We start from the raw sequence: 25260 nt of genomic DNA, 5'->3' as shown, positions 1-25260 counted from the left end.
TAGTCAAGTTGGTTCCTTTTGGAACCCATACCTTTTTAATTTTTCTTTTAGTTTTACTTTTCCTAAAATTAAACACATTTGCTTTATGACCTACTGTACCACAACAAAAGCAAGTTATTTTCTTAATTTTAGTTTCTCCAGCTTTAACAAAGAAGTTACTAAGAAGTTTTTGTTTATTTCTTGGTTTATATCCTAAACCCGCTTTATTAAATACGGCTCGTTGATTATTAAGTATCATATTTAACTTTTCAGAACTATACGTAAACTTTTCAACTAAAGGTTTGTATTTTCCAAGTTCTTTAGTTAATATTTGATTTTCTGCTTTTAAATCATTTAGTTCTTTTGTGAGATCCTTGTTTAAGATTTGTTTATGGTTTTTAAGTTCTGAAAGTTCCTTAGTTAGTTTTTCATTATCTTTCGTTAAGTTGTTAGTCTTCTTAATTAAGAGTTGGTTGCTTGTCTTAAGTTCTAGATTTTCTTTGGTAAGATTATCTTTATCCTTAATTAATGAATCATGCTTATGAATGTAAGTTTGGTTAGTTACTTTTAGTTCTCTGTTTTTAACATTTATATTCTTATATTCAATCATTAATTCATTAAACGCATCATAAAGTTCATCAAATGTAAAATCAAAATGCGTATCGGAAGTTACCTCGTTTTCGTTGGCCATGAAGCAGACATTGGCCTTCTCTTCTTGTTCTTCATCCGATGATGAAGATGATGCGTCGGAGTCCGATAGGGTGGTGACAAGGGCTTTCTTCTTCTTCTTGTACTTGCTGCCCTTCTTTAGTAAGGGACACTCAGCTCTGATGTGTCCCGGCTTTTTGCACTCATAGCACCCAATCCCCTCATTTTCTCTTTCCTTACCTTTGTCCTTGCGGTAGGAATTTGAGGGGCCTCTCCTTTGATGATAGGACTTCTTGTGGTTGATAAATTTCTTGAACTTGCGCACAAGAAGTGCCTCACCACCATCTTCCTCATCTTCTTCTTCTTCACTACTGCTACTGCAAGATAAATCTTTGTTAGATGAAGTAGATTTTAAAGCTATTACCTTTTTCTTATGGGAGGACTCTTCCTCGTTGTGTTGTTTCATGGTGAGCTCGTGCGTCATAAGGGATCCAAGAAGCTCCTCAAGTGGTAGCTTGTTCAAGTCCTTGGCTTCTTGGATTGCCGTCACTTTAGCTTCCCACGACCTTGGTAGACCCCGAAGGATTTTTCTGGCAAGCTCACTATTAGTATAGTTCTTGCCAAGGCTTTTTAGGGCATTGACAATATCAGTAAACCTAGTGAACATGCATGTGATTATTTCATTTGAATCCATTTTAAATAGTTCATATTTATGAACCAAGATGTTTATTTTGGATTCCTTGACTTGATTCGTGCCCTCATGGGTCACTTCAAGTCTGTCCCAAATTTCTTTTGCAGAATTACAAGTTGAAACCCTATTGAATTCATTACGGTCTAAGGCACAATAAAACACATTCATAGCTTTAGAGTTTAATTGTGCCTTCCTCATGTCATGTTCATCCCAATCCGTTTCTAGTTTGGGTACCTTGACACCATCTACATATATGGATGGGATGTATGGGCCATTCACTACAATGGTCCACATCTCATAGTCTTGGGCTTGGATGAATATTCTCATCCTAGCCTTCCAGTATGAGTAGTCGAATCCATTGAAGAAAGGGGGTCTTTGGGTGGACTGACCCTCAATGTGAGAAGATCCAAATGGGGTTGTCATTTTGATCTTTTAACTCTTGAGTGGAAGAGTTTTTGGCTCTGATACCACTTGTTGCCCAGATAGACAACCCAAGAGGGGGGGTGAATTGGGTTTTAAAATAATTTAGATGATTAAAACGATGTGGTTGATTAATTAAAAACTATTGCAAGTTATTTAATTAATGCTAAGTGCTGTGAGTGATGTGAGGGGAAGAAGAAGAGAGACAATCCAATGCAAACACAGAGTTTTATAGTGGTTCGGAGCTACCCCTTGCTCCTACGTCCACTCCCCAAGTCTCTCTTGGGAATTCACTATAACCCCCTTGGATTACAGCCGGTTGTTTTGCAAGCTCACAACCAAACTTGTTGTTTTACGAGCTCACAACGAACTCGGTCGATTTTCCCAGGCTCACCGACTAGAACCAACCCCGATTGTTTTTTCGGGCTCACAATCAAACCCTTACACACGTTGGTTTTTAACTTGGCTCACCAACCAACCTTAATCCCCTTGATTCAATCCCCCGATTGAACCAAGTAAATACAAGTTACAGAAAGAAAACAGAAAATAAGCTTCTCAAAAGCAGATTTAAAACAATATAATCAAAGAGGAGTTTAGAAGCCCTCAAACGCTTTTAAGCTGGAGAAGAGGTAAGGCTTCTTGAACTCCGGTCTCCTCTTGAATGTGTAGTCGACTTGAATGCTGGAGGAGAAGGCTTTAATTGCTGGGAAGATGTAGGTGGAGCAGTAAATGCAGATCTTCCCTTTTTCGTTGAAGAGCACGTTGCAGAGCTTGAATCCTTGATTAGTTGGAGTGGAATGACTGTTCTCTACCTTGCTACAGTCTTCTGTGGCTATTTAAGCCAACCCCCATGGAAACTAGCCGTTACACTGCTTTTTCTGCCCGTTCTGCACACTCTGCGCAGCCTGACAATATAACCGTTGGTGGGTTGGAGTCGACTCGCGCGATCAGGAGTCGACTCGGCTGTAGCGGGAGTCGACTCAAGCTTTTCCGGAGTCGACTCGGCAACTGTTCCAAATTTGAATTAAAGTTGCCGTCACGACTGGGAGTCGACTCGTCTTGACCTGGAGTCGACTCGCCAACTTCTGGAGCTGACCTGGCAATTTTGGAGTCGGCTCATCCACTGAAGTCCGTGGATCCAATTTTGAATTTTGTCCACTCGAGTCGACTCGACTGTCCTTGGAGTCGACTCGAATCTCAGAGCCCGAACTCCCGATTCTCTGTCTTTTGGCTCATCCAGTCTTGGAGTCGACTCGAACTGTCTGGGAGTCGACTCGAATCTTAGAGGCAGTAACTTGGTTTTTCTGTCTGTCTTGGGGTCGCGGTGTCTTGGAGTCGACTCGCGTAATGCGGGAGTCGACTCGAATCTCAGAGTCCCAAAAATGCTCTCTGACTTTTTCCTTGTGTTCCGCTGAGAGTCGACTCATGCTTTCTTTGGAGTCGACCTGCCAACCATCGGAGTCGACTCGCGTTCCACTGGAGTCGACTCGAATCTCAGACCCGAAAAACTGCTCTCTGACTTTTCTTTGTGTACCTCTTGGAGTCGACTCTTACTACCCTGGAGTCGACTCGTTGAACATTGGAGTCGACTCGCGCACTTCAGGAGTCGACTCGTTGACAGGTTCTGAGATGAGGCTTTCTGTTCTTCTTTCTGTTCTCAGTCGGAGTCGACTCGTACTAGTCTGGAGTCGACTCGAGCTCGTGCCAGTGAACTTGATACGCTTGGAGTCGACTCGTGATACTCGGGAGTCGACTCGAGTCTCAGACTTTGGTTCAGCAGACTTCTTAACTTATCCAAAATACTATGAACCAAAATCTAGAGACACTTGGACAGGATTTTCACTGAAACACTCAATTGAATTCATTAGTAATCACAAGATATACTCAAATACTTTGAGCTCATCAAAATCAAATGGGGTTTTAATCAATCACTCCACAAATAGCGTCACTTTCAATAGTTTTTCTCATCCATTGGACACCCCCCATTGGTTAGATTTCAAAAACTAGCCGTTACTTACTGTTGGAAGGACAAAAAATACTTCTGCAGAACTAGTTGTTATGCTTCTTCCCGTGCTGGGGTCGACCCAAACTTTTCTGGGGTCGACTCAAACCACTGTTCATCAGACTTGGGGTCGACTCAACTTTTACTGGAGTCGACCCAACTTTCACTAGGGTCGACTCCTGCTTCACTGGGGTCGACCCTCTCAGAAAACACAGAACCTTACATTTCAGCCATTTTTCACTGGGGTCGACTCAACACTTTTTGGGGTCGACTCAAGATACAGTGGGGTCGACTCAAGTTCCATTGGGGTCGACCCTCTCAGGGATTCCAAAGAGACAGTATTGAACGGCACAACCTTGGGGTCGACTCATGTTCAGTTGGGGTCGACTCCATTGGGGTCGACTCAAGCATTCCCGGGGTCGACTCCATCTGGGATCGACTCAAGGAAGGTTGGGGTCGGCCCTCTCAGTAAATTTCAGAGACTTGTTTTCTTGAGGCTTGAAGACGGGGTCGACTCAAGCAAGCTTGGGGTCGACTCCACTACTATTCATCCATGCTATTTTCGCAGAAGTGTACCTGATGGTTCCATGATGTGTCGGGATCGACAACACCAATCTTGAGGTCGACTCATTCCACACTTTGCTGCAACTTAAGGTTAGATTCATCCATATAATCAATGAAATATACTTCAAGCAATTTTGAATGTATGCCATGGTAGTGCTACATACTCTTAACAATGAAAATTACTATTTTTCCCTTAATAGTACGTTTCACTTGAAACTTTGCCGAATTAGAATTTAGAATTCACTATCCCTTTTCTATCGCAAATTTTATCTCATTATTAATCATTGAAATACATCTTGATCTTATTCTTCTAATGTACCGAGAGTGACGAACTCAGTAATGATGTATCATGTTAACTTGTAGTATTTAATTAGATATTCCCTCAATGGTTGTGTTAATCATCAAAATAACACGATCATCCTCAGAAAGAGATAATCATTGTGTAAAAAGAAATCATCTTGTTCTCTCTCTACTCCATCTCGCAGGGTCAGATATAAATCACTAAAATCGGGACAGGTGGTATATTGCTCCCTGATCCTTTCAAAACCAATTACTTCAGTGCTCATCACGGATAGGAGGAAGATCCATCGACTGAGCGCATCAGCAGCCCTGTTCTCAACTCCAGCTTTATGTTTCAGTACAAAAGTATAGGCTTGCAGAAACTTGATCTATCGGCCGTGTCGAAGGTTCAGTTTCTTTTGAAAATTGAGATACTTTAACGCCTCATGGTCTGAATATAGGACAAATTCTTGCGGTAGCAAATAGTGTCGCCAATGTCGCAAAGTTTGTACTACCGCATAAAATTCCTTATCATAGGTAAAATAATGCAACCTGCCATCGTTTAATTTTTTCGCTAAAGAATGCGATAGGGTGACCTTCTTGACTTAATACGCCACCTATGCCAATGCCAGAGGCATCACATGCGACCTCGAATACCTTAGTAAAATCGGGGAGGCGCAAGACAGGCGCTTCGGTCATCCTTTTCTTAATTCCTCTAAATGCTTGGGATGCCGACTTAGTCCAGATAAAGTCTCGTTTCTTCATGCAATCTGTAATGGGAGACATTATTGAACTAAAATTTCTAATAAAGCGACGATAGAAAGTAGCCAGGCCATGAAAATTACGTACTTCTGCTAAGGACTTAGGCTCAGGCCAATCGACTATCGCGCGTACTTTTTTCAGATCCGCAGAGACACCCTTGGAAGATACTATGAACCTCAAGAAAGTGACGTGATCAGTCAGAAAAGCATACTTCTTAGGATTTGCAAAGAAGCTTTCTCTTCGCAGGACATCACAAACCTGCCAAAAGTGTGAGAGATGGAGCTCTTGAGTTTGACTATAGATGAGGATGTCATCAAAATATACAACAACAAATTTATTCAAGAAAGGTCGAAAGATCTGTGTCATCACCCTCATAAAAGTACTTAGGGCATTTGTTAATCCGAAAGGCATTACTAACCATTCGTAGAGTCTATCTTTAGTGTTGCCCAGATAGACAACCCAAGAGGGAGGGGTGAATTGGGTTTTTAAATTAACTTAGCTAATTAAAACTTTGTGGATGATTAACTAAATACTATAGCCAGTTATTTAATTAAAGCTAAGTGCTGTGAGTAATGTGTGGGAAAGAAGATGAGAGACAATGCACTACAAACACAAGGTTTTATAGTGGTTCGGAGCTAACCCTTGCTCCTACGTCCACTTCCCAAGTCTCACTTGGGAATTTCACTATAACCCCCTTGGATTACAGCCGGTTGTTTTGCAAGCTCACAACCGAACTTGTTGTTTTACGAGCTCACAACGAACTCGGTCGGTTTTTCCAGGCTCACCGACTAGAACCAACCCCGATTGTTTTCCCGGGCTCACAATCAAACCCTTACACTCGTTGGTTTTAAACCGGCTCACCAACCAACCTTAACCCCCTTGATTCAATCCCCCGATTGAATCAAGTAAATACACGAGATAGAAGAAAACAGAAAATAGCTTCTCAAAAAGCAGATTTAAAACAATATAATCGTAAAGGAGTTAGAAGCCCTCAAACGCTTTTAAGATGGTGAAGAGGTGTGGCTTCTGGAACTCCGGTCTCCTCTTGAAAGAGTGATCGACTTGAAAGCAGGAGGAGGAAGCTTTGAATGCTGGAAAGATGTTGGTGGAGCAGTAAATGCAGATCTTCCCTTTTTCTCGTTGAAGAGCACTTAGAGAGCTTGAAGACTTGAATGCTAGGAGTGGAATGTGTGTTCTCTACCTTGCTACAGTCTTCTGTGGCTATTTAAGCCAACCCCTACGGAAACTAGCCGTTACTCTGCTTTTTCTGGCCGTTCTGCACACTCTGCGCAGCCTGACAATGTGACCGTTGGTGGGTTGGAGTCGACTCGCGCGATCAGGAGTCGACTCGGCTGTAGCAGGAGTCGACTCGAGCTTTTCCGGAGTCGACTCGGCAACTGTTCCCAGTTTGAATTAAAGTTGCCGTCTTGACTGGGAGTCGACTCGTCTTGACCCGGAGTCGACTCGCCAACTTCTGGCGCTGACCTGGCAATTTTGGAGTCGGCTCATCCTCTGTAGTCCGTGGATCTAAATTTGAATTTTGTCCACTCGAGTCGACTCGACTGTCCTGGGAGTCGACTCGAATCTCAGAGCCCGAACTCCCGATTCTCTGTCTTTTGGCTCATCCAGTCTTGGAGTCGACTCGAACTTCCTTGGAGTCGACTCGGCTCTCAGTTTCCGAAAGTTGGTCTTCTGCCTTTTGACGTGAAGCTTGTCTTGGAGTCGACTCGAGCTGTCTGGGAGTCGACTCGAATCTCAGAGGCAGTAACATGGTCTTCTGTCTGTCGATGGTCGCACAGTCTCGGAGTCGACTCGCGTACTGCGGGAGTCGACTCGAATCTCAGAGTCCATAAAACGCTCTCTGACTTTTTCTGTGTGTACCGCTGGGAGTCGACTCGCGTTCCACTGGAGTCGACTCGAATCTCAGACCTGAAAAACTGCTCTTCTGTCCTTCTGTCTGTTTTCAGTCGGAGTCGACTCGTACTGATCAGGAGTCGACTCGAGCTCGTGCCAGTGACCTTGATACGCTTGGAGTCGACTCGTGAAACTCGGGAGTCGACTCGTATCTCAGACATTGGTTCATGCAGACTTCTTAACTTATCCAAAATGCTATGAACCAAGTCTAGAGACACTTGGACAGGATTTTCACTGAAACACTCAATTGAATTCATTAGTAATCACAAGATATACTCCAATGCTTTGAGCTCATCAAAATCAAACGGGGTTTTAATCGATCACTCCACAATCTCCCCCTTTTTGATGATGACAAAACTTTGAGTATATGTAAAATGAGTTGCTCAGTAAATAATGAAATAAACTCCATAAATGAATTCAAATGTCTGATAATTTGATTTATCCAAGTTTGAAAGGAGTGAAACATTAAATTTCGGAGTTAAAGTTCCCCCTTTCATTTGGAATTATATAAGCCTTCATATTCTGCAATCAATTGTTTGGCTTATATGACATTAATGATTTAGCTTGATTAAAATTCAGATTCTCCCCCTCAACATATGCATTCAACTATGTTTTGATTTTCTGAATTTCCTTTTAATGCTTTGAAATTTTTGAACTAAAATTTTTGTTTTTAGAGGAAAAATCTGTCAATTTGTTCTTGAGTAGGATTCAGCTAATCTCCGAATATCCCTTAAATAGATTCTGGAGATTACTCCATTAGGAGCCCCAAAAGAGAGATAATGAGCCTCGAGGTACCGAATCCACTTAGAACAAATTTATGTGTGTTTTTAAGAGTTTATCGTTTTATTTATTTCCATTGATTTCTTTTACATATTTTTTTAATATTTCTCCCCTTTTACATATTTTATACTTATACATTTCTCCCCCTTTTTGTCATCATACCAAAAAGGAGGTAATCACACACAATCAATGGCACACATGGCACAGTCAATCATCAAATGGCACAGAAATGAAGATAAGATGTCTACTCATTGTATTGATATGAAGGTGAATACATTTGAGCATACAATAGGTAAAGCAAGAACAATACAAAAGAAGACAAAACACAACTCAAAATCATCTATGACCTCCTCGAGGATGTGGCTCCCCCTCTCGAGGATACATCTCCTCCTCTGGAGGATGTGGCTCCCCCTCTCGAGGATACATCTCCTCCTCTGGAGGATGTAGCTCCTCCTCTCGAGGATGTGACTCCTCCTCTCAATCGGCTCTGCTCCATGAGGAGGGCGACTGCCTCTGTAACATGGCCCAGCTGCGTGATAATAGACGTGGTGGCTCTGCTATGTGTAGTGGAGAGCTCAGTCACCGACGTCTGAAGCCCAGTCACCGAGGTCTGAAGTGCGTCCAGCTTGTCGATGAGCACATTCGACAAGCGCTCGGCCCCCTCGGTGGTGGTGTGCATGTCACGGCGGATGTCATCCCGCATCCTCCTCGTGGTGCTCGTGACCTTGCTCATGCTGTGGAACTGGGCCTGCACCAGGGTCCTAATGTTGTAGATCTCCTGCCGCACCTCAGCCGTCATGTCTGTCACGGCTGTCAAGGATGGGACCAATGCTGAGGATGGAGTGGGTGCAGGAGTGGGAGCTGGCACGGAACCTCGGAGCTCCCGGAGCAGCTCGTCCCTCAAATCTCGGACGATCTCCTGCCGCAGCTCCCGGAGCTGCTCTGGATCAATACGGACCTCCATAGATGGTGGAGCTGAGGAGGAAGGTCCGGCAGAGGTGGTAGGAGCAGGAGGAGTGGATGGAAGGTCTGGATGGTCTGGGGACTCTGGGTAGTCAGAATCTGGCTCAGGACTGGGTGATGGTCTGGTGGTCTGAGCGGTGAGAGTGGACTTCCTAACCCAGATCCCTTCTCTCTTCCGAAATCCCATCCTGTGCATGGTCTCCGTACCCAAGCGATCAGTCCATCGCAAGGCACGAGAGGGTTCCTTCTCAGGAATGGAAATTTCGTACTGCCTAAAGAGAAGAGTGAATAACATTCCGTATGGGAGGGAGAGCCTAGGTCTATCCAGGGGCTCACACATATACCTATAAATGAGCTTGGGGAAGTTGACCGGGGTGTCCTGAAGAATGTAAGACATAATAGCTAGGTCCCTCTCATTCACAAAATCAAATCTCCCTGTCTTAGGGAAGATGGACCTGGACAAAATGCTCAAAAGGATTCTCACTTCAATAGGAAGTGAGCTAGCAGATACCTCATCTAGGGGAGACTGAGGTGGATGCCCTAAGACGATCGTAAGGGCCTCAAATCTATCCTCAGGATGTGCAGGAGCCACCCCTACTAATGGAAGGTGGAGGATATGGGCAATGAGGTCCTCTGTGACACGCAATGGGACACCTAATACCGTGCCCTCAATACCTCCATCTCCCCGATGGACGGTACTGTAGAACTCTTGAACTAGGCCAGGATAGGTGGGAAGGTCCAAGGTGAGGAAGTACTCTAGACCCTGGGCTCTAAGCCTATCGCCTATGGTGAATCCTTCCCGGGAGAGATAGTCGAAAGTGACATACCTCCCGGAGGTGACGGCCTTCCTGGCCAACGGCCTAACATGAACCACCCTAGACGGGGAACGATCCGGAGGAGGTTGCCTCGCGGGATCGTGCCGCGCCTTGGAGCGCCGCTCGGGACCGGCCACGGGACGGGACCTCTTTCTAACAACTCCCTTGCGAGGCATCTTGACCTAAACGAGATGAAAACCTAGAGAACGAAGAAGGATCGATAGAGGAAGCTCGGGACTGACCTGAAAAGACCTAGGAACGGACGGAAACTCAATGTCCGGCGAAGAATCGACGGGAAAAGGGCTTGGAGACGATCGAGGATGACTTAGGAGTCGGCTCTAGGGCTTTGTGAACAGTGGCGGCTTGAGAAAAAGTGTTTGCGAAACGACAAACCTAGGGTTAAAAAGTCGGATCCCGACTGCGAGTCGACTCCCCTGAGTCGCGAGTCGACTCGACCTCGAGTCGACTCCAGAAAATGCGCGAGTCGACTCTCCTTATGCGCCTGTAGACTTCGAGTCGACTCCCGACAATGTGCGAGTCGACTCCCCCTCAGCTGCCAACTTTGCGAGTCGACTCCCCCAAATGCGCGAGTCGACTCCCCCTTAGGAGCCGGCTCTGAAACTTACTCGAGTCGTTTCTAACCTTGGCACGCACTTAAAAATCATGCTATAACCGTGCCAAATGAGGGAAAATCACCTAGTTGGGATCTGATTTGATGATCATTGAATAGAAACTCTATTTTAACCTCATTTTAACCATCAAAATCAATTAATCTAGTGGAAACTCCCACTAGGATGGGTCAATCACTCCTAATCCCCTCCTAAGTACACTGAACCTCTCTTCACTTAGGGGTTTTGTGAAAATATCTGCTAATTGATTATCAGTACAAACAAATTGGAGAGTCACATCACCATTCAATACATGATCTCTTATGAAGTGATGTCTTATCTCAATGTGTTTAGTTCTTGAGTGTTGAATTGGATTTTTAGTTAGGTTTATGGCACTTGTATTATCACAATTAATGGAGATTTTATCTTGTTTAATGCCATAATCTTCTAATTGTTGTTTAATCCACAAGATTTGAGCACAACAACTCCCGGCTGCAACATATTCAGCTTCTGCAGTGGATAATGCAACCGAGTTTTGTTTCTTGCTAAACTATGAGATTAGGTTTTCTCCTAGAAATTGACAAGACCCGCTGGTACTTTTTCTATCAAGCTTACATCCAGCAAAGTCTGAATCTGTGTACCCTATTAAGTTTAGGCTAGATTCTTTAGAGTACCACAGCCCTATGTTCTTAGCTCCTATTAAGTATTTAAAGATTCTCTTAACTGCAGCTAGGTGTGATTCTTTAGGATTAGCCTGATATCTAGCACACATGCACACACTAAACATAATATCAGGCCTACTTGCAGTAAGATACAGTAAAGAACCTATCATACCTCTATAAAGTTTTTGATCTACAGATTTACCTGATTCATCTTGGTCTAACTTACATGATGAGCTCATGGGGGTGCTGATTGACTTGTTTCCCTCCATATCAAACTTCTTGAGCATCTCCTTGATATATTTGGCTTGATTGATGAAGATGCCTCCTTCAGATTGTTTGATTTGAAGCCCGAGGAAGTAGTTCAGCTCTCCCATCATGCTCATCTCAAACTCACTCTGCATCAAATCAGCAAATTCCTCGCAGAGGCGATTGTTAGTAGCACCGAAAATGATATCATCAACATAAATCTGTACTAATAACATATCCTTATTTTTCTTTTTCAGAAATAATGTTGTATCTACATTTCCCCTAGAGAATTCATGTTCTAATAGAAATTTACTAAGTCTCTCATACCATGCTCTAGGTGCTTGTTTTAGTCCATAAAGTGCTTTGTTCAGTTTATACACATGATTGGGGTATTGATGATTTTCAAAACCAGGAGGTTGTTCCACATATACCTCCTCATTAATAAACCCATTTAGAAAAGCACTTTTTACATCCATTTGATATAGCTTGAAGTCCTTAGAGCATGCATATGCTAATAATAGTCTAATAGCCTCAAGTCTAGCTACGGGAGCAAAGGTTTCATCAAAGTCTATACCTTCTTCTTGATTATAACCCTTTGCTACTAGTCTAGCCTTATTCCTTATAACAATTCCATTTTCATCTAGCTTATTTTTATATATCCATTTTGTACCTATAATTGGATATTCAGAAGGTCTCTCTACTAGATCCCACACTTTGTTTCTAGTAAATTGGTTTAGTTCTTCTTGCATTGCATTTATCCAATTTACATCATTTTCGGCTTCTTCTATACGTTTGGGCTCAAAGTGTGAAACAAAAGCTAGATGGTTATTCAAATTTCTAAGGGATGCTCTGGTCCTAACGGGTTGGGATGGATCATCTAGAATTAGTTCCTTAGGATGCCCATGAGCATACCTCCAAGCTTTAGTTAGCCCATGATCCACTATAGGCTCTTGGTTTGATGATTCTCCTTCAATCAACTTTTGATTATCATCTTGTAATCCCATCTCATCTATCTTTTCTTCAAGTATTTCAATATCATCATCAAAATTAACCTTCTTACTAGATGAGATGTCACTAGAGTCATCAAAAACAACATGTATAGATTCTTCTATAACTAGGGTTCTTTTATTAAAGATTCTATAGGCTTTACTAGTTGTAGAATAACCTAGGAATATTCCTTCATCAGATTTTGGATCAAATTTCCCTAGATTATCTTTCCCATTATTATGTACAAAACACCTACATCCGAAAACATGAAAATAGTTAACCTTTGGTTTTCTGTTTTTCCACAGTTCATATGGTGTTTTCTTTATGATGGGTCTTAATAGAACTCTATTTAATACATGGCAAGAAGTATTAATGGCTTCTCCCCAAAAGTACTTAGGGAGGTTACTTTCACATAACATCGTTCTAGCCATTTCCTCTAGGGTTCTATTTTTCCTTTCCACAACTCCATTTTGTTGTGGTGTCCTAGGTGCTGAGAAATTATGGGTTATCCCCTTTTTACTACAAAATTCATCAAATAATTGATTTTCGAATTCGGTACCATGGTCACTTCTAATAGCTATAACTGAGGACTCTCTAGCATTTGTTACTTCCTTATGGAACTTCTTAAACATAGAGAATGCTTGATCCTTATGCGCTAGAAACATGACCCATGTGTACCTAGAGTAATCATCTACTATAACTAGACCATATTTATTTCCACCTAGGCTTGTTGTTCTAGTTGGACCAAATAGGTCCATGTGTAGTAATTCTAGAGGCCTAGAAGTAGAGACACATTTTATGGATTTAAAAGAGTTTCTAGATTGTTTGCCAAATTGACATGCTTCACATATTTTGTTCTTTTCAAATTTTAATTTTGGCAAACCTATCACGGAGTCTCTTTTAACTAGTTTAGTTATTGTGTCCATGCTTGCATGACCTAACTTACGGTGCCATAACCAACTAGCATCATTTTCTTTAGTTTCATTAACAACTAAACATTGGTTATGTTTTGTAAGGTCTTCTAGATCTACCACATATACATTTCCACGTCTCATCCCTTTAAAAACTAAACTATTATCATTAGGATTTGTTATAATACATAGTGATGGTTTAAACATAACATCATATCCTTTATCACATAATTGACTAATGCTTAACAAGTTATGCTTAAGACCATCAACATATCTAACATTATCTATAAAGGTAGAAGGGGTGATTTGAACTTTACCAATACCAATGATGTGACCTTGGTTGTTGTCTCCAAAAGTCACAGCACCTCCCTTCTTAGCTTCAAGGGTGAAAAATGATCTTTATCACCCGTCATGTGCCTTGAACAGCCACTATCCAAATACCAGCAGTTTTTGTTGACCTTGGCTGCAAGACACTCCTACACAAGCAAATCATGTCATCTTAGGTATCCAAGTTTTCTTGGGTCCTTCATGGTTAGTCAAGTTGGTTCCTTTTGGAACCCATACCCTTTTATTTTTTCTTTTAGTTTTACTTTTTCTAAAATTACATGCATTTGCTTTATGTCCTACTATTCCACAACAAAAGCAAGTTATTTTCTTAATTTTAGTTTCCCCAGCTTTAACAAAGAAGTTACTAAGAAGTTTTTGCTTATTCCTTGGTTTATACCCTAAACCCGCTTTATTAAATACGGCTCGTTGATTATTAAGTATCATGTTTAACTTTTCAGAACTATATGTGAATTTTTCAACTAAGGGTTTGTATTTATTTAGTTCTTTAGTTAATGTCTGATTTTCGGTTTTTAGATCATTTAGCTCTTTAGTTAGATCCTTGTTTAAGACTTGTTTATGATTTTTGAGATCTGAAAATTCCTTTGTTAGTTTCTCAATATCTTTCGTTAAGGTGTTAGTCTTCTTAATTAGGAGTTGGTTGCTTGTCTTAAGTTCTAGATTTTCTTTGGTGAGATTATCTTTATCCTTAATTAATGAATCATGCTTATGAATATAACTTTGGTTAGTTACTTTTAGTTCTCTGTTTTTAACATTTATATTCTTATACTCAATCATTAATTCATTGAACGCATCATAAAGTTCATCAAATGTAAAATCAAAATGCGTATCGGAAATTACCTCATTTTTGTTGGCCATAAAATAGAAATTGGCCTTCTCTTCTTGTTCTTCATCCGATGATGAAGATGATGCGTCGGAGTCCGATAGGGTGGTGACAAGTGCCTTCTTCTTCTTGTACTTACTCCCCTTCTTCAGTAAGGGGCACTCTGCTCTTATGTGTCCCGGCTTCTTGCACTCGTAACACCCAATCCCCTCATTTTCCCTTTCCTTACCTTTGTCTCTGCGGTAGGAATTTGAGGGACCTCTCCTTTGATGATACGTCTTCTTGTGGTTGATAAACTTCTTGAACTTGCGCACAAGAAGTGCCTCACCACCATCTTCCTCATCTTCTTCCTCTTCACTGCTACTGCTGCAAGACAGGTCCTTGTTAGAAGAAGTAGATTTTAAAGCTATTACCTTTTTCTTATGGGAGGACTCTTCCTCGTTGTGTTGTTTCATGGTAAGCTCATGCGTCATCAGGGATCCAAGGAGCTCTTCAAGTTGAAGCTTGTTCAAGTCTTTAGCTTCTTGGATCGCCGTCACCTTGGCTTCCCACGACCTTGGTAGACACCGAAGGATTTTCCTGACAAGTTCACTGTTAGTATAGTTCTTGCCAAGGCTTTTTAGGCCATTGACAATATCAGTAAACCTAGTGAACATGCTTGTGATTGTTTCATTTGAATCCATTTTAAATAGTTCATATTTATGAACCAAGATGTTTATTTTGGATTCCTTGACTTGATTCGTGCCCTCATGGGTCGCTTCAAGTCTGTCCCAAATTTCTTTTGCAGAATTACAAGTTGAAACTCTATTGAATTCATTACGGTCTAAGGCACAATAAAACACATTCATTGCTTTAGAGTTTAGTTGTGCCTTCCTCATGTCATGTTCATCCCAATCCGTTTCTAGTTTGGGTACCTTAACACCCTCTACATATGTGGATGGGATGTATGGGCCATTCACTACAATGGTCCACATCTCATAGTCTTGGGCTTGGATGAATATTCTCATCCTAGCCTTCCAGTATGAGTAGTCGGATCCATTGAAGAAAGGAGGTCTTTGGGTGGACTGACCCTCAATGTGAGAAGATCCAAATGGGGTTGTCATTTTGATCTTTCAACTCTTGAGTGGAAGAGTTTTTGGCTCTGATACCACTTGTTGCCCAGATAGACAACCCAAGAGGGGGGGGGTGAATTGGGTTTTTAAATTAACTTAGCTAATTAAAACTTTGTGGATGATTAACTAAATACTATAGCCAGTTATTTAATTAAAGCTAAGTGCTGTGAGTAATGTGTGGGAAAGAAGATGAGAGACAATGCACTACAAACACAAGGTTTTATAGTGGTTCGGAGCTAACCCTTGCTCCTACGTCCACTCCCCAAGTCTCACTTGGGAATTTCACTATAACCCCCTTGGATTACAGCCGGTTGTTTTGCAAGCTCACAACCGAACTTGTTGTTTTACGAGCTCACAACGAACTCGGTCGGTTTTTCCAGGCTCACCGACTAGAACCAACCCCGATTGTTTTCTCGGGCTCACAATCAAACCCTTACACTCGTTGGTTTTAAACCGGCTCACCAACCAACCTTAATCCCCTTGATTCAATCCCCCGATTGAATCAAGTAAATACACGAGATAGAAGAAAACAGAAAATAGCTTCTCAAAAAGCAGATTTAAAACAATATAATCGTAAAGGAGTTAGAAGCCCTCAAACGCTTTTAAGATGGTGAAGAGGTGTGGCTTCTGGAACTCCGGTCTCCTCTTGAAAGAGTGATCGACTTGAAAGCAGGAGGAGGAAGCTTTGAATGCTGGGAAGATGTTGGTGGAGCAGTAAATGCAGATCTTCCCTTTTTCTCGTTGAAGAGCACTTAGAGAGCTTGAAGACTTGAATGCTAGGAGTGGAATGTGTGTTCTCTACCTTGCTACAGTCTTCTGTGGCTATTTAAGCCAACCCCCACGGAAACTAGCCGTTACTCTGCTTTTTCTGGCCGTTCTGCACACTCTGCGCAGCCTGACAATGTGACCGTTGGTGGGTTGGAGTCGACTCGCGCGATCAGGAGTCGACTCGGCTGTAGCAGGAGTCGACTCGAGCTTTTCCGGAGTCGACTCGGCAACTGTTCCCAGTTTGAATTAAAGTTGCCGTCTTGACTGGGAGTCGACTCGTCTTGACCCGGAGTCGACTCGCCAACTTCTGGCGCTGACCTGGCAATTTTGGAGTCGGCTCATCCTCTGTAGTCCGTAGATCCAAATTTAAATTTTGTCCACTCGAGTCGACTCGACTGTCTTGGGAGTCGACTCGAATCTCAGAGCCCGAACTCCCGATTCTCTGTCTTTTGGCTCATCCAGTCTTGGAGTCCACTCGAACTTCCTTGGAGTCGACTCGGCTCTCAGTTTCCGAAAGTTGGTCTTCTGCCTTTTGACGTGAAGCTTGTCTTGGAGTCGACTCGAGCTGTCTGGGAGTCGACTCGAATCTCAGAGGCAGTAACATGGTCTTCTGTCTGTCGATGGTCGCACAGTCTCGGAGTCGACTCGCGTACTGCGGGAGTCGACTCGAATCTCAGAGTCCATAAAACGCTCTCTGACTTTTTCTGTGTGTACCGCTGGGAGTCGACTCGCGTTCCACTGGAGTCGACTCGAATCTCAGACCTGAAAAACTGCTCTTCTGTCCTTCTGTCTGTTTTCAGTCGGAGTCGACTCGTACTGATCAGGAGTCGACTCGAGCTCGTGCCAGTGACCTTGATACGCTTGGAGTCGACTCGTGAAACTCGGGAGTCGACTCGTATCTCAGACATTGGTTCATGCAGACTTCTTAACTTATCCAAAATGCTATGAACCAAGTCTAGAGACACTTGGACAGGATTTTCACTGAAACACTCAATTGAATTCATTAGTAATCACAAGATATACTCCAATGCTTTGAGCTCATCAAAATCAAACGGGGTTTTAATCGATCACTCCACATTTAGTTTTAAAGGCAGTTTTTCATTCATCCCCAGGACGAATCTGAATCTGGTGATACCCACTCTTTAGGTCAATCTTGAAAAATACTATAGCACCAGACATATAGTTGTCGTCCAGCTTAGGAATAGGAAAACGGTACTTAACCATGATTTTATTGATAGCATGGCTATCGACGCATATCCTCCAAGAGCCATCTTTCTTAGGAGTGAGGAGTGCAGGTACAGCATATGGACTCAGACTCTCACGAATATACCCTTGAGTGAGGAGTTCGTTAACTTGATGTTTCAGTTCAGTGTGCTCGTTTGGATTGAGTCTATGATGGGAAAGATTTGGCAAGGATGCTCTAGGAATGAGGTCAATTACGTGCTGGACATCACGCATCGGAGAAAGTGTATCTGAAAGATCCTTAGGGAAAATAGAGTGAAACTCCTCCAACAGGGGAACTACTGCGGGCGGTTGCTCGAAATTTGACTCCACATTGATAACCCTATCCTCAAGGGTGAACACAGGTGATTGGCTTTCGATATCTTTTATTACCTCTTTCGAAGTAATGATGTGAAGTGACTCATCTTTTCGTGGTGTAGCACCCTTCTTCTCAAGGCCGGGCTCTCTAGGAGGCAATGAATTCAGTATAATTTTCCGATCCTGGAACATAAAGCTATACGAATTTGACCGACTATGAAGTGTGACGTTCCTATCGTATAACCAAGGTCTTCCTAGAATGACTTGACCTACGTCCATCGGAAGGCAGTCGCACCAAATCTCGTCTTTATAAGATAGGAATTGAATCGAGACAAGGCATCTTTCTGATACTGAAATAGACGTCTTATCTACCCTGGCTACTTTATATGGATTAGGATGAGGGGTAGATTTCAGGCCAAGGCGAGAAACAACTCCAGATGCAATGGCGTTGATGCAACTCCCGCTATCAAATAAGATTTTGCATGTTTTACTATTGATCTTAATAAGCATGTAAAATAGGGAGGTTCTACGCCAATCTTGTTTGGTCTTTGTTTGGGCTAGAGTACATCTAACCACATGAAGCCTAGGGTTTTGGTCATTCCGATCAGTGGGCTCATATTGGGATGCAGGCTGGACAAACTCTAACCTGGTCTGTTCGTCTCCAAAGTCTTCTACAAAATCCTCGATGTTTGGTTCATAGACTTCTTCGACACATTCAGTCTCCTGGGTTCCTGCTTCCAGTTCAGTCATTAAATAGGTCTTGGCATTACATTGGGACGCGATATGGCCAAACTTTTGGCACCTGAAACACTGGGTTTGGCTTCTTGAGGGCGGGTTGGACCCTAATATGCCTTTTTCTTTATTAGTTGACGTACTTTGAATAGGCATCGGGAACGGCCTAGTCGGTGTTTGGCTAGAGCCGGGCTAGATAGGATGGTTGGAGAGTGGTCTGGATTGCGGGAGATAGCTTTGATTAGGTCGGGCTCCTGGGGGTATGGATCGAAAGTCGGTATGTCTCACTATAGGGATTCGTAAGAAACTATCCACATCTTGAGCCAACTGGTATGCTTGGCCAAGGGTGGTAATCTCTCGGAGGATTAATTCTTTCTGGATCTCCTCGCAGAGTCCTGCCCAAAACCTAGAAAGAGTAACAGTCTCTTCTTCGATTACACCGCACCTCATGTGAAACTCCTCAAATCGTGCAATGTAATCAGCAACGGTTGAAGTTCCTTGAGTTAATTTCTGCCACCTATCCATAAGGCGTTCTCGGTAAGAGAATGGCAGATACTTCTAATTCAGTTTTTCTTTCATATCCTCCCAGATGGTGATACGTGGAAGCCTCTGGGTCTCACGCCTATGTTCTACGTTATGCTAGTACCAGTGAGCTTGCCCAATAAGCTTTATTTTAGCAAACCGTACTTTTTGATCATCAGTCATTTTGTACCACTCAAAATAGTTATCCATGGCTGCTCTCCAATCAAGGTACACATTCGGCTCTAATTGACCAGCAAATGTGGGAGCATCTACTCGGACGGTACGAAGTAGTCGTTCGTCAAGATCGCGCAGGTGATCAAGAGGAAGTTGGTTCCTAGGGAGATGGGGAAAAGCTACAGGTGGTGTGGTCAAACCAAACTCGGGATAAGTTGCGATTGGGGTTGACGGTTCAGGAGTCCTAGGGTGTTGCACTAGAGCACGGATCTCTCATTTGAATTCGTCTTGATCAGCTCGTAATGCAGCTAATTGTTTCAAAATATCTTGTAGAACTCTGGGGTCCATGGTGGGTAAAGGGGTCTGAGAGTCAGTGAGGAGGTACTCTCTACCACTACAGGTTGGCATGCAGGGACTACTCTAGTTGGTGATATGATATGCAATGCTACTAATGAACCCTAACTTACCAAATGCAATGCAAGACAACCTACTAATGCAATCTACTATGAATTCGAAAATCAGCAAATTTTCACAAAATAACTTAAAATTAAATATTACTAATTTGTACTTTGGTTATTTCAAAATTAAGGTAGAAAATTGGTCACTATAAGAAATTAGGTTGCAAACACGTATTACAGTCGTTCAAAGTCCGAAAGTAATCTGATCTATGTATGTTGAGAACTATCCTATCGCTAGGGTGTGCTAATTTAATATCTAGATTTATAGAGTGAATAGGACGGATGTGGGAATATATGTTCAAGGTTGCAAAAGATGACAGAAAAGTAAGTTTTCAATTATAGCTGTCATGCAAGAGAACTAGAACACAATTAGATAAACAAGCCCAAAGGAGGAAGAACCTATTACCTGTGGTGAATGCAGTCAACCGGAAGCGTCCGTTGTAGAATCTCGGACATGAAGTTGGCACCGGGCGGAACTAGCTGGAGCTATAGACCTGGATCTTCAGCACAAGAGCCTTCTGGATTTCTAGAATGGGCTGCAGAAGATGTTGGATCGGCCTGTAATAGGACCTGCAGCCGATTGCTTGGACTCTGACCCGCAGTTGAGAAAAAAGGGCTGGCAGCCTTGTGGGTTTGGGGTTAAGAAAGGGGCAGACTCCTGCTGTGTGGGCCTGGGATCAAAAGTGGAAAGAGTAAACAAGCATGCAGGCCGTGGGCTTGAAGAAGGGTTGTGGGTCTGTTGAATGTCCACGGGTAGTGTCAGCCTAAGAGAAAAGCGGAAGTGAAACAAGAGGGAACCGGTTCGAGAGAAGAGAGGGTTAGAAGGAGGGGGAAGGAGAAAGTGGAGGCGGCGGTCTGGTGTAGCGGCAAACGGAGGCGGCGGAGCTGCGGTGGCATGTGTCGGCGTTGGAGTAGCGGCATGGCTCGGTGGGGAGGGAGAAGATGGTCTCGGGCGATCGCGGATCTCGGCGGCGGCAGGAAGCGGCTCGAATGGAGGCGGCGGCGACGGAGTGGCACAGGCAGCGAGCTCGGGTAGAATGCTCGGCGGCGGTGGTATTCGTTGGCGAGAAAGGCTCGAGCTTGGGTGGCGCGGTGGGAACCGAGTGGCAGAGTGGCGGTGGCGCAACGGCGGAGGAGCAACGACGGCCACGGCAGCGACGGCGGGGCGACGACAGCAGCAGCGGGGCGACAACAGCAGCAGCGGTGCAGGCAGAGGCAGATCTTGGCGACGGCGGCGGAGGCGGTGGCGACGGCGATGGCGGCAAAACCCCTTGGGTTTCCTTTCGGCAGAAATAGAGGTAAGTGTTTTTTTTTTTTGGAACCTTATCGAGTTCGGGTTATCGGGTTCGGATTTCGGTTGAAACCCGCTCCGATAACTGTGAAGCCCAGCACGTGTAGATCACGTGATTTTTTTTTTTAAACTGTTGGACTTTTGATCCGGGCTAACGGGTATTAGGGATAACGGGTGTAGAACTTACCCGTTATCACTCGTCTTCAACCTCCCGATCGAAGCAGGAGGATAACCCGGGTTGCTCGGTGGTCGTTGCGGGTTGCTCGGCGGTGGGCACGGCGGCGGCTGCGGGCGGGGCGGAGGACGCAGCGGCGGCTGCGGGCTTGCGACGACCGACACGAGGGCGGATGAATTCTGCAAGGATGTGGTGGCCGGCGGTTGTATCGTCAGATTCGAGGGACAAGGCCGCAAGGAGGGCGGTGACGTTCTTCTTCTTTCCGGTGACGGGAACCACTCGTGGCCCTTCGACATGCTCCGGTGTCCGTGGCCGGGGTACCGCATAGAGTTCGTGCGCCAACCAGAATCCAAGGATCCGGCGACGTTCGGCCATACACCGGCTGATGGTGGCTGCAGGTGGTGGAGGCAGCGGTGACGACTGATGGCGGTGGTAGGCTCAGGTGCGACGACGAGCGGGTAAGATCCGGCGCAGGGGTGTTCTCCTTTTGGCCTTCTGTGCGAGAACTGTGAAAGAAGAAAGGGGCAACAGAAGGTTTTTTTTTTTTTTGTCTGTTGTTTCTCGGTTTGGAATAAGTAGCCGGAAGAAGAGGAGAAGGAAGTGCCCAACACGGTCTTCACAGGAAGGCTTTGATGATCTGGATCGGACTTTGGCAACAGGGGCAAAGCCTTCGCTCTGATACCAAGTTGATGACGAACCAGGAGGTGGAATGGCTGCAGTGGTGATAAGTTGGTCTCTGAAATAGTGAACAGAGAATAGGGAGGAAGAACAAGAGGAGAGGAAGGGAGGGAAACAGTAGAGAAAAGGAACAGAAGAGGAGAGGAAGAACGAGAAGAGGAAAGAAAGAAGTGAAAAACGTGGGAAAGAAAATGCTTAATTCTTCATTAACCCTAATCAACATAAAAATCCCCTATAAATAGGGCCTAAATAAGAATAATTAAAATAAAACCCCCTTACACAAAATAATTCCCAATAAACCCAAAATACACAAATGAACCCTAAAATGCAAATAAACCCAGAAATAAAATAATAAAATAAACATGCAAATAAAATGGTGGCCTAGCTGATGTCCCCATCAATAATATATTACAAAACACAGTCAATATTTTTAACTAGTTAAAATGACTCAATCCTCCATACTCTTGCTGCACAACTCTGATTAATATTCTCCAAAATTTCTTAATGATTCCAGATCACCATTCTCTCTCTTTTTGTTTTTAATAATATCAAAGCAAAAATTTTATCCTTACTTTCCAAGCATACTAGATCAACATTAACCCTCCAAATAATTACCATATTTAAACTATTGTATGATCAAGTAATCAAATTCTAGATCTAATTTGATCTAAGCCAATGTTAGATTCCTTCGACAATTCCATTATACAAATTGATATTAACTTACTCAAGATCATATTCATCCACCTAGATTCTGTTCTTTTAAACTCATTTAGGCCTCTCATGAAACCCCACTAGTATTTCACCTATGGTGACACAAAATCTATGATTAACTCATAACCTTGATTTATAATATATATATATATATATTTAACAAAAAAAATCCTAATAATCTGGTTCAAAGATTTATAGAAAATTCCACTAAGATATAAGCTCTATGATTTTACGTTGAAATTAATTCTTTTAATAAGAAAAATATTGCAAACATTCATGATCTTGTAAATCGATTAGACTATCTGAAACAAAGAGACCAGACTACCTTAACTTAGAAGATCTACTCAAAACATAATAATTATATTAACTATTTCATCCTTTTAATAATAGTCTCCCTTTTTCTTCAGCTTTTTTTTCATTCTTAAGACAACTAAACAATTAACTACTCTAATAAGTGTTCAAATACCAAAAATACTATTACACACGACCTTGTAATTGATGAACAGACCCAAGATGATTATGGCCGGAAACCCGGCCTACAATAGGCACGACCCAACAGGATAAATAGTTTCGAACATGGCCCACAATGGGCATGGCCCAACAGGGTGAACACGGTCCGAGCATGGCCCACAATGGACACAACCTAATAAGGCCCAAACTCGGCCCATAATGGACAAAACCCAAACTCGATCCATTAATGGACAAGGCCCAATAGGGCCCGAACTTGGCCCATAATTGGCACGACCCAATAGGCCCGCATTTGCCCACATTGGACATAGCCCAATAGGGCTCGAACTAGGACCGCAATGGACATAGCCCAATAGGCCCGCATTGGCCCACATTGGACACAGCCCAATAGGGCCCGAACTCGGCCTGCAATGGACACGACCCAATGGGCCCGAACTTGGCCCACATTGGATATGGCCCAATAGGGCCCGAACTCGGCCCGCAATTAACACGGCCCAATAAGGCCCGAACTTGGCTTCACTGGCACGATCCAAAGGGCCCGATCTCGGCCCATAATGGGCCGGCCCAACAGGCCCAAATTTCGCCCACAAAAGGCATGACCTAATAGGGCCTAAAGTGGCTGAATTGGGCCCAAATTTGGCCCGCAATGGGCACGGATCAATAGGGCCAAAAGTAGCTGAACTGAGTCCAAGTTTGGCCGCAAAGGGCACGGCCCAACAGGAACCAAAGTGGCAGAACTGGGCTTAAGTTTGGCCCACAAAAAGCATGGCCCAACGAAGACCAAAGTGGCTGAACTGGGCCCACATTTGAATTGGGCCCAAGCTTGGCCCAATGCGGCCCGCAATGGGCACTCTTCTTCCCGACGCACTCAGGAACAGGAAAGAACAAAAAAGAAGAAGGAAGAGGGAAAAGAAGCCTCGGCGGTGGTCGGGCCTGGGTAACTGGAGGTCGATAGCCATCCAACCGTAGGGGCCGCCAGTAGCCGCTGCGGCGGCTGGCAAGAAGGAAGAGACGGAGAATAGTCTTGGTTTGGCGTTGGAACAGAGGAAGAAGAGCACCAACTTGGTTCAGCTAAAAGTTAAAGAGTAGAGGGGAAAGGAGCTTACCGGTGGTGGTGGAGAGGAGGGGTCTCAGTTGAGGGTGGCTCGGTCCGACGGCTTGTTGCGGCGACGATGGTCGAGCTCAAAACAGATAGAAGGAGCCTCGAAACTGGGCAAGGCTCGCGAAGAAGGATTCGGATAGCGCTCGGCCGGGGGGCACACCGGTCACCAAAAAAAAGGAGGATAACGAGGAAGGCGAGGGAGGAGAGGGAGAGATCTCGGCTGCGGTGCTCTCAGAGAGATGAGGGGAGAGTTTTATAGGGCTTCCGAACAGATAAGCCCAAAGATGGTTGCATCGGGCGCAAAGAACGTGGGCGGATAAGCACCACGAGGCATCCGGCGGCCGTTTTAACTCCCCACGGAGTTGGAGAGTTCAACTGTTGCGGAGTGGCCACGATTCCACGGCAGCTCTGCTCCTTGGAAGATGGAACATGGGTCTTTCCCTGTTCCAGTTTTGGGGCTAAGCCGCCCATTTTGGCCTATTCCGGCCAACTTCAGCCCATTTTGGCCTATTCTCACAAGTGTAATGAAGGCTTGAAGCGTTTTTTTCCCGAGTGTCCATGGCTCAAAGTCGGAAATGGGCAAGATGCGTGGCCTGCTCGAATACCGGTCAAAGGTCTCTGTCCAAACATATTCTTTTTAACAATAAAGCCATTCATAACAGTGCAAATTTTCAAGATTAACCCTCCAAATAAGAGCCAAATTTTCCACACGCCTCTTAGTTCAAGAGGGGAAGAATCTCTGCAGCAACTGCTCGATCTAATCAGCATAGTGAATCTTTCATCCTCAACGGACACACCGGTTTGGAAATGGACAGCTTGTAACAACCCAAGACCTCATCCAAAATGGCTAGCCGGAAGTTATTATTTGGGTTCCTTGATCCTGTATAAGTACCCAAGATCTATCCAGCAAATAACCGATGTGGGACTAAACACACGCCCGCTGGGTCCTCACATACTCCCCCCGTTCAAGCCCTGACGTCCTCGTTAGGCTAAGGGTTCATATCCATTCAAATCTAATCACAAACACCACGATCGGCCCGTGGTCAGCCCCAATGGATCCGTGCTACAGTGTCCCCTAGTCCACATAGGTTATGGGCCGGGTCCGCTCTGATACCATTTGTAACAACCCAA

General features: G+C 43.9%; 1 protein-coding gene across 5 annotated transcripts in view; it reads right to left on the bottom strand.

Moving 5' to 3' along the window:
* The window catches only part of LOC149752853 (uncharacterized), a 32526-nt gene extending 7915 nt beyond the window's left edge, over positions 1-24611 (bottom strand). The window contains exons 1-4 of one of the 5 annotated variants that reach the window (XM_089925331.1): positions 24134-24598; positions 20111-20375; positions 14955-14978; positions 653-1193 (exon numbers count right to left, since the gene is read on the bottom strand). In XM_089925331.1, coding sequence (XP_089781457.1) covers positions 653-1193; positions 14955-14978; positions 20111-20160 — 615 coding nt within the window. In that variant the 5' untranslated portion in view covers positions 20161-20375; positions 24134-24598. Of the gene's footprint in view, positions 1-652; positions 5780-13642; positions 14979-17355; positions 20376-24133 lie in introns of those variants that run through there. The other 4 variants (XM_089925328.1, XM_089925327.1, XM_089925329.1 and 1 more) reach the window with 4 other exon arrangements.
* Positions 24612-25260: the final 649 nt, after the last annotated feature.

The sequence above is a fragment of the Phoenix dactylifera genome, chromosome 9 (assembly GCF_051530095.1).
Source record: "Phoenix dactylifera cultivar Ajwa chromosome 9, Ajwa_hap1_PhDact_Kaust_v1.1, whole genome shotgun sequence".
In the NCBI taxonomy this organism is placed as follows: domain Eukaryota; kingdom Viridiplantae; phylum Streptophyta; class Magnoliopsida; order Arecales; family Arecaceae; genus Phoenix; species Phoenix dactylifera.
Note: the sequence above shows the minus strand (reverse complement) of the source record. Positions and strands in the feature narration are given on the sequence as shown.